General features: G+C 42.3%; 1 protein-coding gene across 1 annotated transcript in view; it reads left to right on the top strand.

Moving 5' to 3' along the window:
* LOC142446088 (vomeronasal type-2 receptor 1-like) overlaps positions 1-7,325 on the top strand; it is a 28,659-nt gene extending 21,334 nt beyond the window's left edge. Inside the window, exons 6-7 of the mRNA XM_075547869.1 lie at positions 3,942-4,065; positions 6,340-7,325. Coding sequence (XP_075403984.1) covers positions 3,942-4,065; positions 6,340-7,325 — 1,110 coding nt within the window. The remainder of the gene's footprint in view (positions 1-3,941; positions 4,066-6,339) is intronic.
* The last annotated feature ends 5,240 nt before the right edge of the window (positions 7,326-12,565 follow it).

The raw sequence follows: 12,565 nt of genomic DNA on the forward strand, positions 1-12,565 counted from the left end.
AGTTCCTCTCTTTACTGTTTGAAAGCAGTGTTTGAATATGTTATGGCATGATATAAAAATCAAAACAGGGTTTGTCATTCTGTGGTCCAGACCATGGACCTAGAGTTGCTCTTTCTAATAGAGTAGTCCTCGCCACACGTGACTTCTAAATTAAGAGGAAAGAGACCTTAAAATCAGTTCTTTCATCACATTAGTTAAATTTCAAGTGTTCCATGGTCATGAGTGCTTATAAGCAACCATACTGGACTGTGCACATTTGTCACATTTCTATCATTGTAGAAAGTGCTGTTGGACAGAACTGTCCTAGGCTAGGAGTCCTGGTGGTGTAGTGGCTATGAGTTGGGTTGTGATCACCATGGTCAGCAGTTCAAAACCACCAGCAGCTCTGTGGGATAAAGGCGGTTCTCATCTTCCTCAAACAGTTACATTTTTGGAAACCCACAGGGGGTTTACTATGAGTCAGCATTGACTTGATGGCAGTGAGTTTGATTTTTGTGTTTGGTCCTAGACTAGTGATAAATTATCTAGAATTCTCTCCCTGGATAGCTAGCACCTTGATAGAAAAGACCCTGAGGTCTTTCACTTCAGGCACATAGGCGCTCAGTATAATGTGTTGCATTTAAAGAGGGAAAATACACAAGGTTCTTAGAATCTTTGCTCTATTCAAAACAAAAAGAAAAAATGGAAAAATATGGCAGTATATTTTCATTTAAACTGTCTTACTATAGCACAGTAATTTTATTTTCTTATCATTGTTATTAAACTTGGGATTTTATCTGTATAAGGAAATTAATTCAAATGTAATTCAATATAAATGTACTAAGAACCTACTAAGAGACTTATCAATTCTACTAAGCAACCCTGTGTTGAGCACTGCAGAAAGGTCCTTGCCCTCAAGGTATTTGTAGTAGAATTAATTGAGGAATACATTCTAAATAAATATATTATTTATTCCACAATACTATATGATCTAGACACCGCTCCTTGCCTAATGGAGCTAACATTTAAGGAAGAGGGACTGGCAGTAAATAACACGAGCGTGTTACTTACAGGATATCTCATAGGGTGATAATGTTAGAGAGAGAGAAAGTGCAGGGAATGCGATAGGACATGCAGAGTGCATGTGTGGTTGTTCTGTAACTAAGTAGTGTGGACTGGGAAGTCCTCACTGGGTGAGGTTTAAACACAGTTTGAAGTGACTCCTGAGTGCATGCATTTTCCAAGGGACGAGCATTCCAGGCAGAGAGAATAGCAAATTATAAGCCTTGAGGCAGTAGCATGGTTGATAGATGGTAAGTGACCCACATGAAACAGTGTACCATAAAGCAAGATGGTAAACTGAGTCTGGAGGCTGGTGAGCAGATGGTTCTAAGTTAAAGAGAGGGTCTATATGAGCAAATAATAGAAAATAAGGTTGGAGAGATTATGGATAAGAATAATAATACTAATTATAGAAATGTGGAGTTCGGGACAAGCAAGTATTCAACCAAAATGCACTGATGATTCGTGGAGATAGGAATGCAAAAGTTGGAAACAGAGGAGGAAATAGTAGTCAGCAAATATGGCACCGGTGGTAGAAACAAAGCTGGACATTTTCAAGACCAGTGACGTCTTTACCACAAATCTTTTGTTCAAGAACTTAAATAGCGACTATCCACATGGACTCTGCCGTCTGGAATAGACAGGAATCAAAGGGACTGCATCTGTGGGAACACATGATGGAGAAGCTCCGTGCCGTCAGCTGAAACAGGGTGAGGGGCTGACTGTGGGCGTCCACTGCGCATATGCAAGTTCAGGCTGAAGCCGACGAAAACTGAACAAGTGCTCAAGAGCCAGAATACACCCTTGAATCGTCCCACCTGAACTTAAAGAACGTCTTAAAACAGATTTGGTACATTGAACATTACTGACTAAAGATTTGACAAGTTGTGGGAGGACATCAATAACATCATATGTGAAAAAAGCAAAAGATCATTAAAAAGACAGGAAAGAAAAGACCAAAACGGACGTCCGAAGAAACTCTGAAACGTGTTCTCTTTCTAAAGCAAGTGGAAGAAACGATGAAGTAAAAGAGCTGAACAGAAAATTTCAAAAGGCAGTCCCAGACATGTGCAAGGATCTGGAGTGCTAGACATAAAAAGGACAAGCCCACTCAGCATATTTGAAGTTGAAAGCAGTGAAGAAAAATTGCAAACCTCAAGTTACAACATTGAAGGATTTAATTGGCAAAAATATTGAATAATTCAAGAAGCATCAAACAAGATGCAAGAAATGCACAGTCACTGTACCAAAAAAAAAAAGAATTAGTTGACATTCAATCATATCAAGAGATGGCACGTGCTCAAGAGCCAGTGACACTAGAGCAAACAGTCCAAGTGCATGCAGGCATTGGTGGGAAGCACAGCTCCAGGAACTGACAGAAAACCAGTTACACTGCTCACCATGCTGGAAGAGCCCTGGACGCACTTACTGGTCTAAGTCAAACACTTGGAAGAAAATTACCTGACCAGCAAACTGGAAGAGATCCATAGTTTTATTCATTTGAAAGAAAGATTACTCAAAGATTACAGAATGCAGAAATACTGAACAGTTGTATCAATATCATAAGCATGTAAAGTGTTGCTGACCCAAACCAACCCAGCCCCACAATCTTCAAATCTGTTCTGACTCAAAGGGACCCTTCTGGAGCTCAGGAGAATGGCCTCTTGGTTTCTGAGACTGTAAATCTCTACAGGGACAGATAGTGGGTTTGAACTGCTGACCTTGCAATTAGCAGCCCAAACCTTAGCCCACTATTGTCCAAGGCTGAAGATAGTTTTTAAAAAAATGGCAGCAGCAGTCCAGCAAAAGGGAGGTGCCAGAAATTCAAGCAGGATTCAGGGGAGGATCTAGCATGAGAATTATCATCACATATGTCAGCTGGATCTTGGCCGAAAGCAGCGAATACCACAAACAGGTTTGTGGGAGATGTATCTGAGTTGATATATCTGTATATCCTATTTCTCAGAAGCCTATCCACTGTGTGTTGCAATGCCTTTGAGGGGACTTCAAAAGTCCACGGAAAACAGAATTAAAAGATAACAGTGTTTCCCCACAAACTTTTGAAGCCTCGCGTATCTTCACAATGCTACATACATAATCGTGTTCAGGCATTTCTAATACTTTCCATGTTAGCAAACTCAGCTCTACCCTGGAGAGGTCCAACGTGTAAAAAATCTGATTTCAAAATAAGCATACATGTGATTATTTACTTTCCAAAACGAATCTTTACTTGGTGCAAAATGCATTTTTCTTACTTTCCAATAGGAGATTTCCTAGGATATTAGGATCTAACTAATTCACAGACATTGGATTTATACTGCGTTTCAAGATGCATATCTTCAAATAATGTAAAGGAAGGGCTACGTCTAAGAGATTTTTATCTTTTACAGATAAAAAGAGTCCAGGGTTATGTATTGTCCTTTTTGCCTTGTGGCCTCACAATTTCCCATGAAACATGTCTTTCATTCTTTTTCCGCCTGACCCTTCCTGGGATATCTTTCGCTTCGAGACATTTCAGCGCAGTGTTGCTGAGAAGAAACCTTTTTTAGACTCTCAAGAATATCCTTGCGGTCACAGTTCCCTTCCTAACCAGGACCGTATTTGCCCAATTATGCTCTTCTCAGAGTCCTCTAGATATGAAGTCTATTTTGGATCACAAGGGCTAGAGTTAAGTTTTAGGCGGACATTTTAGAATCAGGCACAAAACACGAACGCTTTAGCAGAAATCCTCTGTCAGCTCTCCGCATTGCCATGAGCCTCTGCCCTTTATCTCCATCCAGTGTCCTGGGACACCCAGCACATCACCAAGTGTCCGTGCAATTTAGCTGGGAGCTTTAGCACGAATTCTTAGCCTCCCGAGGCAAAAGGCTTTGTTAACGTAATGTATCTGTCTTTGTCAGCTTCCCCATTCAGTGTGCACTGAAACATGTCTTCCCGGCACCCGGAAGGGCATTCGTCAGGGAGAACCAACATGCTGTTTTGACTGCATCCCATGTGCTGACGGATATGTGACACTGACACCAGGTACAGATGGTCACTTTTCACATCTATGTTCATATGCAGTCAGGTTCAGTGTTTGTCAAGAGGCCCTTGGGAATCTTCTTTATAAATGTGAGCAATTTATAGCGTAACTATGGTCATCTAGCAAGCCGTCGGTGTTCTGTGTAATGTGAACAGATACAGTACTGGGTTTAGGTCTAACGCTGCTACAGTTGAGAAAATGCCCTGAAAGTCTTTCGACGATAAAGGTCTTAGAGGAAATACAGAACGAACTACGTTGCTGGTAGGTGCAGTTGCGTCAGCTTTGACTTGTGGCAACTCTATGCGCAGCGGATGAAGCACTGCCTGGTCCTGCCCCCCCCACACACACAATGGTTACAGGTTCTGTGTCAATGCATCTTGTCGAGGGTCGTCCTCTTTTTGCTGTCCGTCCACCAAGCAGGATGTCCTTCTCTTCCTGATGCCACAGCCAAAGCACTCGAGACCAAGCCTTGCCATCTTTACTTCTAAAGAACATTCTGGCTGTCCTTCTTGAGGACAGATTTGCTTGTTCTTTTGGAAGTCCGGGAGCCCTGGTGTGTCGTGGTTGCCCTTTGGGTTGCTAACCTCAAGGTCAGCAGTTCGAAAACACCAGCTGCTCCTTAGGAGAAAGATGAAGCATTCTATTCCCATAAAGAGTTGCAGTCTCAGAAACCCACAGGGGCAGTTCCATCCTTTTCTATAGGGTTGCTAGGAGTTGAAATTGATTCGAACTATATGAAATACAAAATATGAGAAAATGAATTCATAAAAGTATTTAAGTTTATTTAGGTTCTTCAAGTAGAGCAAATAGTAGTGTGTTCATAATTGGTAAAAAAAAAAATGAGTTCCAGTCTACTCTCTCGTCCCAGGAGCCCTGGAATTCTGTGAGGCAAGCATCGGCTCCTAACTGCAAAGTAGGTGGTAGAAGCCCATTCACTGCTCTTTGAGAGAATGGCGAAGCTAAGCCGCCAGCTCATGTAAAGATTAATAGTCTTGGAAATCAAATGCAAGGAACAGCCCTTCGCTGTTCTATAAAGTTACTGAGTTGGAACCGACTCTATGGTGGTGGGTTTGTTAGGTTTTTGGTCATCTCTAATTTGGAACTAGAAGATCTGGAATTAGATGAGGCAATACAGGAGCCCTGTTGGCATAGTGGCTAACAATTGGACTGCAATCTGCAGTGACTGATGGCCGTGAGTTTGAGTTGAACTGAAGCCTAGAAGAGGCATGCATTCCCATCCCTAAAGATATTGACTTAATGTAGCAATAGTTGAAGTTGTTGGACAGATGAATCTTGCAGCTCTTATTCTATGAATTCTGCATATTTTATGTGCTTACCCTTAGCAGATGTATTTAAAGAAAGAGTTCTCATATTTTTAGATGTTTAGGGATAAACCCTTCCGTTAAAGAAGACACATATTACTCTTATCTTTCACCAAACGGTCCTCAAATGAAATAGAATGCAATTAAAGGAGGAAAATCCTCTCAAATGGAAAACAAGAATAATAAGTTTTAAAGCCCCTGGCTCCCATAGGCCTAGTCCCTCATAGACGTACACCCCGAGAAATACCACCAAACAGCCATTAATCATTACCTGCATCTCTCAGAGAATATCGACGATCTCTATTTTATGTTCTACCATCACCCATCTCAAATAATTGTTTCTCAGGTCCCAGTGTTCTCCCTTGGCGCCTCTGCCTTTACTGACTGCCAAAACGGCTTCTCAGCCTGTCAACACGGTGGTGGCTTTTGCTTCCCTCCTTCTTTTCTACTCATTTTCTCAAATGGACAAATGAGTAACAACTCCCTCAGAAGGTGGCCTGGGGAAGGCTGAGTGGGCAAAGCCACATTCTCTTTAGGAGAAAACAGTGGTGTGAATGGAGGACCCAAACCACTTGTGTTTGAGTCAGCCTCATCCCTGCTGCACTCTTCTTGGTGCTTCACCTTTGTGGCTTTGATTTTTATATGTTTGTTTAATCCTTTATGGATTGTTCCGGGCTTCATGAAGATAGACATTTTTCTTCTCAATTAGATAATTGGAAGAGAATGAAAGAGCCTCTTAATGAAATGGCCCATGGAGGAAAGAGTGGAATCAAGAAAGAAGATTGACTTTCCGCTGTTGTGAAGAATTCGCTATCTGTAATATTCTCTGGACAATCTAAGGCTGTTGTAGCACTTCTGTAATAATGTGGCAGACATGGATTTTCAAAGAGTGTTTGTTCTAGGGCTTTGAAGGAGAGCATGGGATTAATTTCTTGTCTGTTCTTGGTTCAACAGGTCAAAGGGAGTGTACGCAGTGTGATGAAGACTATTGGTCAAATGCACAAAAGAGCAAGTGTGTCCTGAAAGAAGTGGAGTTCCTTGCTTATGACGAGGCCTTAGGATTCACACTTGTCATTCTGTCCATCTTTGGGGCCCTGGTGGTTTCTGCAGTCATAATTGTGTATGTGCTGTACAGGCACACCCCCCTGGTGAATGCCAATGACCGGGGGCTGAGTTTCCTCATTCAGGTTTCACTGGGCATTACGGTCCTTTCGTCCATGCTCTTCATTGGCAGGCCATACGACTGGTCCTGCAAGGCCCGCCAGATCATTCTGGCACTTGGGTTTTCTCTTTGTCTCTCTTGCATCCTTGGCAAGACCATTTCACTTTTTTTAGCCTACAGAATCTCCAAATCCAAAACCCAGCTTACGTCCATCCGTCCCCTTTATCGGAAAGTCATTGTATTGATCTCTCTTCTAATTGAGATTGGCGTATGCATAGCCTACTTGGCCTTGGCGCCCCCAAAGGTGTACAAGAACATAGATTCTCAAAATATAAAGATCATTCTGGAATGCAATGAGGGCTCCCTAGAATTTCTATGTTTCATTTTTGGGGTCGATGTCTTCCTGGCCTTGCTTTGCTTCCTTACTACCTTTGTGGCTCGCCAGTTGCCAGATAATTACTATGAAGGAAAATGCATCACCTTTGGGATGCTGGTCTTTTTCATTGTCTGGATTTCTTTTGTCCCTGCTTACTTGAGCACCAAAGGCAAGTTCAAAGTGGCTGTGGAAATATTTGCCATCTTGGCGTCCAGCTACGGTTTGTTGGGTTGCATATTTGCTCCCAAGTGCTTCATTATTCTCCTGAGGCCAAAGAGGAACACCAATGAAATTGTTGGGGGACGAGTCCCAACTACAGATAAAAGTATCCAACTCACGTCAGCCTCTGCGAGCAGTGAGATTAACAATACCATGGTGTCTACTATCGTTCCTGATGATTAGAAGTAGAGGTGTCCTTCAAATCTACAGTGGCGACAGAACTTTACAATCTCTTTCAGGTTGCTTCTGCTGCAGCGCCCTGATGCTCAGGGGTGGCATTGAAGATGCAGATTCTGGTAGTGTAGTCTTCGCATGATATAGAAAATCTCGTACTGTATGATGTCACTTATGACTTGGAAAACTTTTTAATATTGCAATTGTAAGTCATTTCATTACACTTCCATCAAACATTTCATAATACCTTGGTATAAAAAGTGTACAATGAGACTATGTAAAAAAATACTCCCAAATGACAGATTAAAAGTGTGACTCTTGAGTACGTTTTTGTTCTTCTAGAATGAACACGATCTAGAAATTTACATTAAATAGAGTCCTAGAGGGGACCTCTGGGTCGAACATTTGCTCACCATCCCATTATGCCTCAATGGAATAGCTACCTTTTCTCATAGAGGCAAAAATGACAGCCCGTAAACTTTCCCTGGAAGCACTTTTTTTGTAAGGTAATTTAGGCTTCAAAGGACTCTTCTATCACAGAGAATATTGAAGGAATTGAGATGCAATCCAAACTGTTCCCATGAACTCGTTTGGAAATAGACAAGCTTCCCAGAGGATTTCCAGACTTTTAAGAAGTAGAATAAGTGGTAAAGTATTTGTGTTTAAAATAGTCTTTTGTTTGCAAAATAAAAAGAAGGGACTTGAGGGTTGTGAAAAATAATGGCATAGGAGGATGGCATCTGGCATCTGACCTTCCCTGAATTCACAAGGGAAAAGGAAAATCGCCATCAGCATCAGCTCAGGCCCAATTCCTAGGAGTCCGGGTTATATGTGCCTCCACCCTCCAAACGTATTACCTATTCTGACACTAATGTTCCCTCCCACAACACTCTACGTCTCCTCTGGCTTTGATAATTTATTGCGATGATTACACCCAACTCCCAGACCATGCCCATGGGCATTATTAGCGAAGTGAACAGTGCAGTTGTTCATTCATTTAGGACAGTCTCTTTTGTGACCTATCTGCAGGCAGGCTTCTCTCTGGCCTTCAGCCTCTAGGCCTGTCCTCTGCCTTATGAGGGTGATGCTGCACAGCTCTTTCAGGGCTGCTAATAAGGACCCAAGGGCACGGCCCTCTGCCCTCAGCTTCAGCTTGAAGGCACTCAGCTCTCACTGCATGGTTCAGTAAACCTAGTCCCCCACTTATGTAGGTGGAGGCTCCCGACACTCAGCTCGTTTCGCTCTGTGGGCGGGGATGTCTGCAGCTCTGGCTCAGACTCTTGCCCTTGGATCTGCTGCTGTAGCTCCTCTGCTACCCCTGCTCCTCTGATGTCACTGCTGTCTCCTGGATCAAGGAGGTTGGGGTCCAAAGGGCATGCTTCACGCCTGACTCTTCTTTCTTGCTGGTAGTGAGTGAGGTTCCCCCCTTCCTTCTTCTGAGATAGCTCATTTTATACCCGGCAGGATGACAATGACATTTAACCTTTTAATAACTACTCACAACTGCATCCTACTAGTAACACCCCCCATTTTCTTCACCCAGACTCATCAGGAAAGTCACTTGGTGGGAGTAAAAGACGATGACTAGATATGACAAAATAATAATTTATAAATTATCAAGGGTTCATGAAGGAGTGGGGAGCGGGGAGGGAGGGGAAAAATGAGGAGCTGATGCCAGGGGCTTAGGTGGAGAGCAAGTGTTTTGAGAATGATGAGGGCAATGAATGTACAAATGTGCTCTGCACAATTGATGTATGTATGGATTGTGATAAGAGTTGCATGAGCCCCTAATAAAACGATTAAAAATAAAAAACTATGGCTAGGCGGGCCATATTAAATACTTCACTACACTACAAGGTGTCAACAAAGCAGTTATTAATCTGGTTAGATAGTAAGTTTCTGAGTGGCGACAAAACAAATAATCACTTAAAGCATGCATTAGGCTTATTTTAATAAATAGTGGATGATAGCTACTTCTCACTTATCTCGAGCAGGGGTAGGGAATCTTTTTTTATTTTTTGCCAAGAGCCTTTCGGGAATTTATGAAATCATTCATGGTCCATACTGGTCAAACATTTAGTGAAGTCATCCTCATGTGGTGGCTGGAATGGCTTCTCTTTGGTGAGGTGTTTTTTGTTCGCTGGTACTGATGATTTTGAGGGCCGTACAGTGCAGCAAAGAAGAGGAAGGCCTCTGATGAGGTGGATTGACACCGTAGATGCGACAGTGGGCTCGAGTATGGGAACAATTGCAAGGATGGCACAGGACTGGACAGTGCTTTGTTCTGTTGTGCTTAGGGTTGCTATGGGTCAGAACCAACTCTGTGGCATGTAATAACAACAATATGGCTCACAGGTCAGACACTCCCTAGTCATGATCTAGGGATAACTGGTATTTAATTCTCACACTGGAAATGCTATAAAAATCAGTTCAATTTTCCTCCAGAGATCAAATTTTAAAAAGGACTTGTATTTATATTTGTGAAGTCAATTAAAAATATGGAAAATAGAATATGTACAAAATGCTGCTAAACCATAAATCTAGGAGTGTACTTGATTCTAGAAATAAAATAGTATTAAGAAAGAGCTTTGTTCAAGGGAACTTAATTGTATTTGTGAATACCTTTTAACGAAATTATCAGTGACTCATGAAGGATTGTGAGAGAAGAAAAGGATATTATCATGATGATCACTTTAGTAGGACAGGTTCTATTAATCTATTGAATTTCTAGGTTGATCAAACCCAAACCCAAACTACCATAAGCCCCAGTAATTCTACTCCTAAGCTATTCCCCCCAACTCGAAAGCAAAGCTCATAAGAAGTATATAGACTAATGTTCTGAACAGCACTATTGACAATAGCCGAAAGGTGAAAGAGGCCTAAATGCCAATCAACAGCTGAATGGAAAACCCAAATCTGGTACATAGATGGGTGTTACATATGGATGGAGCTTGAAGACACCATGCTGAGCTATAAAAGGACAAAGAGTGTCATCTCACTTATGTACAGAGATAAGAAGAGGCAAATATTTAGAGGACAAAGTTTGTAAGTGGTGACTAGGGGTGGAATAGAGGAGAAGATTAATAGTGATTGAAATATTGTATTTGAAATTATTGTCAATAAGTTCCACCTGAAAAAGTAAAATTGGCAAGAGTTATGTGATAGATATATTTACCACAACAGAAACACAAAAGGTGAGCACCCGATGAAACTGTTAGGTGCAACCAAACACCTCATGGGATTTGGTCTCTTCTTTTGGAAGTTTAGGGTCATGGTTACATGGGACATCCCAGTTACTTGTTCTAGTAACACATCTAGTGCTTCTGTTCTACTATTAGTTTATTCCACGGACCTTGGGTTTTTAAAAGCTTGCAAGTCGTCATTTAAGGCATGGCAGCCAGTCTCTATGCCGCTGGCATAACAAAGGGAGGAGACTCGGGAATATGAGGAGGATAAGGCATGGGTGGCTAATTGCCTCCATGAACATCTGCCTCCTTTTCTTGTTTTAAATCATTTTACTGGGGCTCTTACAGCTCTTATAACAATCCACCCACCAATTGTATCAAGCATATTTGTACATATGTTGGCATCACCATATTCTAAACATTTACTTTCCCTTTATGAGCTTTTTTTTCCCTCTCCACCCTCCCACCCTCGTGGCCCCTTGACAAATGGTGAACTATTATTGTTTTCATAACGGTCTCTATTTCTATGAGATCAGAAGAACTGGATGGTGCCCAGCTCCCATTGCTGACATTCTGTTCGTCTAAGAATCTTGACCCAGTGGGGGTAAACAGAGAACAGAAGTTCAAATTCTCATGGGCTGTAGACTTTCTGGAATTACCAACAAACAACTAAAAAGGGAAGTGAATATATGGTTTCAAAAAGGATGAGTTCTTGCAAGTACCTTAAAACATCAGTCTGATCTCAGCAGATGAACAGGGAGGAGGAGAGAGTGGAACACAACCTGGCCCACCAGGCCTTGAGGACAATGACCCCAATTAGAGCAGCCAGTTCACAGAGAGGACCACATGGCCAGCCCCACTTTGAGACATGACGCCCCTCACTGACCCATGGCCCTGAAGGGGACAGCACTGGAGACACAGTGTGGGAATTACAACTGATCTGATCCCATCACAACGAGGCAAAGCACTGGGGGAGTCCAGCGGAACAGCAAGGGAATGGAGCGGCAAGGTTCCCAGGGAATGCTGAAAATGGACTTTGGGGCCAGGGTGTGGTGTCCCAACAGACTGGACTGGAAAACACTCCTAAAGGCCAACAAATGATCCTTGAACTAAGTACAAACTTTTCTTTCTTGTTCTGTTTTGTTCTTTGTCAGTGGCTTATTGTTGTTGTTTTGTTGTATATTGTTGCTTGGTTTTGCTCTGTCTTGTTTTTGTGCATGCTATTATCTCTGCAGGTCTGTCTAAATATGATAGGCTGGATGAACAATCTGGAGGAGAAAACAATGGGACCAACAGTTCCAGGAGGACATGGGATAGGGGGACATGGGGGGAAAGGAAGTGGTGTTAACAAACCCAGGGATAAAGGAACAACAAGTGATCCAAATTGGTGGTGAGGTGGGTGTGGGAGGCCTTGTAGGGCATGATCAAGAGTAATGTAACCAAGAGGAATTGCTGAAACCCAGTGGGGATGCAGCATGATAGTGGGACAGGAGGAAAGTCAAGGGAAATAGAGGAAAGAGCTAGGAGGCAATGGGCATTTATAGAGGCCTAGATAAAGACATGTACATATGCAAATATATTTATATATTAGGATGGGGAAATAGATCTATGTGCATATATTTATAGGTCTAGTATTAAGGTAGCAGAAAGACATTGGGCCTCCACTCAAGTACGCCCTCAATGCAAGAATACTTTCTTCTATTAAATTGACATTCTATGTTGCTCACCTTCCCGACACAACTGCCGAAGACAAAGTAGGTAAACAACTAAATGTGGTTAAGAAATCTGATGGTGCCCAGCCATCAAAAGATATAGCATTTGGGGTCTTAAAGGCTTGAAGGTAAACAAGCGGCCATCTAGCTCAGAAGCAACAAAGCCCACATGGAAGAACACACCAGCCTGTGTGATCATGTGGTTCTGAAGGGATCAGTTATCAGGAATCAAAGAACAAAAAGTCATATCATTGGGTGCTCACCTCCATGATACGATCGCTGAGGACAAACGGGTGCATATGTGCAAATGGAAGAAGCACACCAGCCTGTGCGATCATGAGGGGTCGAAGGG

This window comes from Tenrec ecaudatus, chromosome 4, assembly GCF_050624435.1.
Source record: "Tenrec ecaudatus isolate mTenEca1 chromosome 4, mTenEca1.hap1, whole genome shotgun sequence".
NCBI lineage: Eukaryota > Metazoa > Chordata > Mammalia > Afrosoricida > Tenrecidae > Tenrec > Tenrec ecaudatus.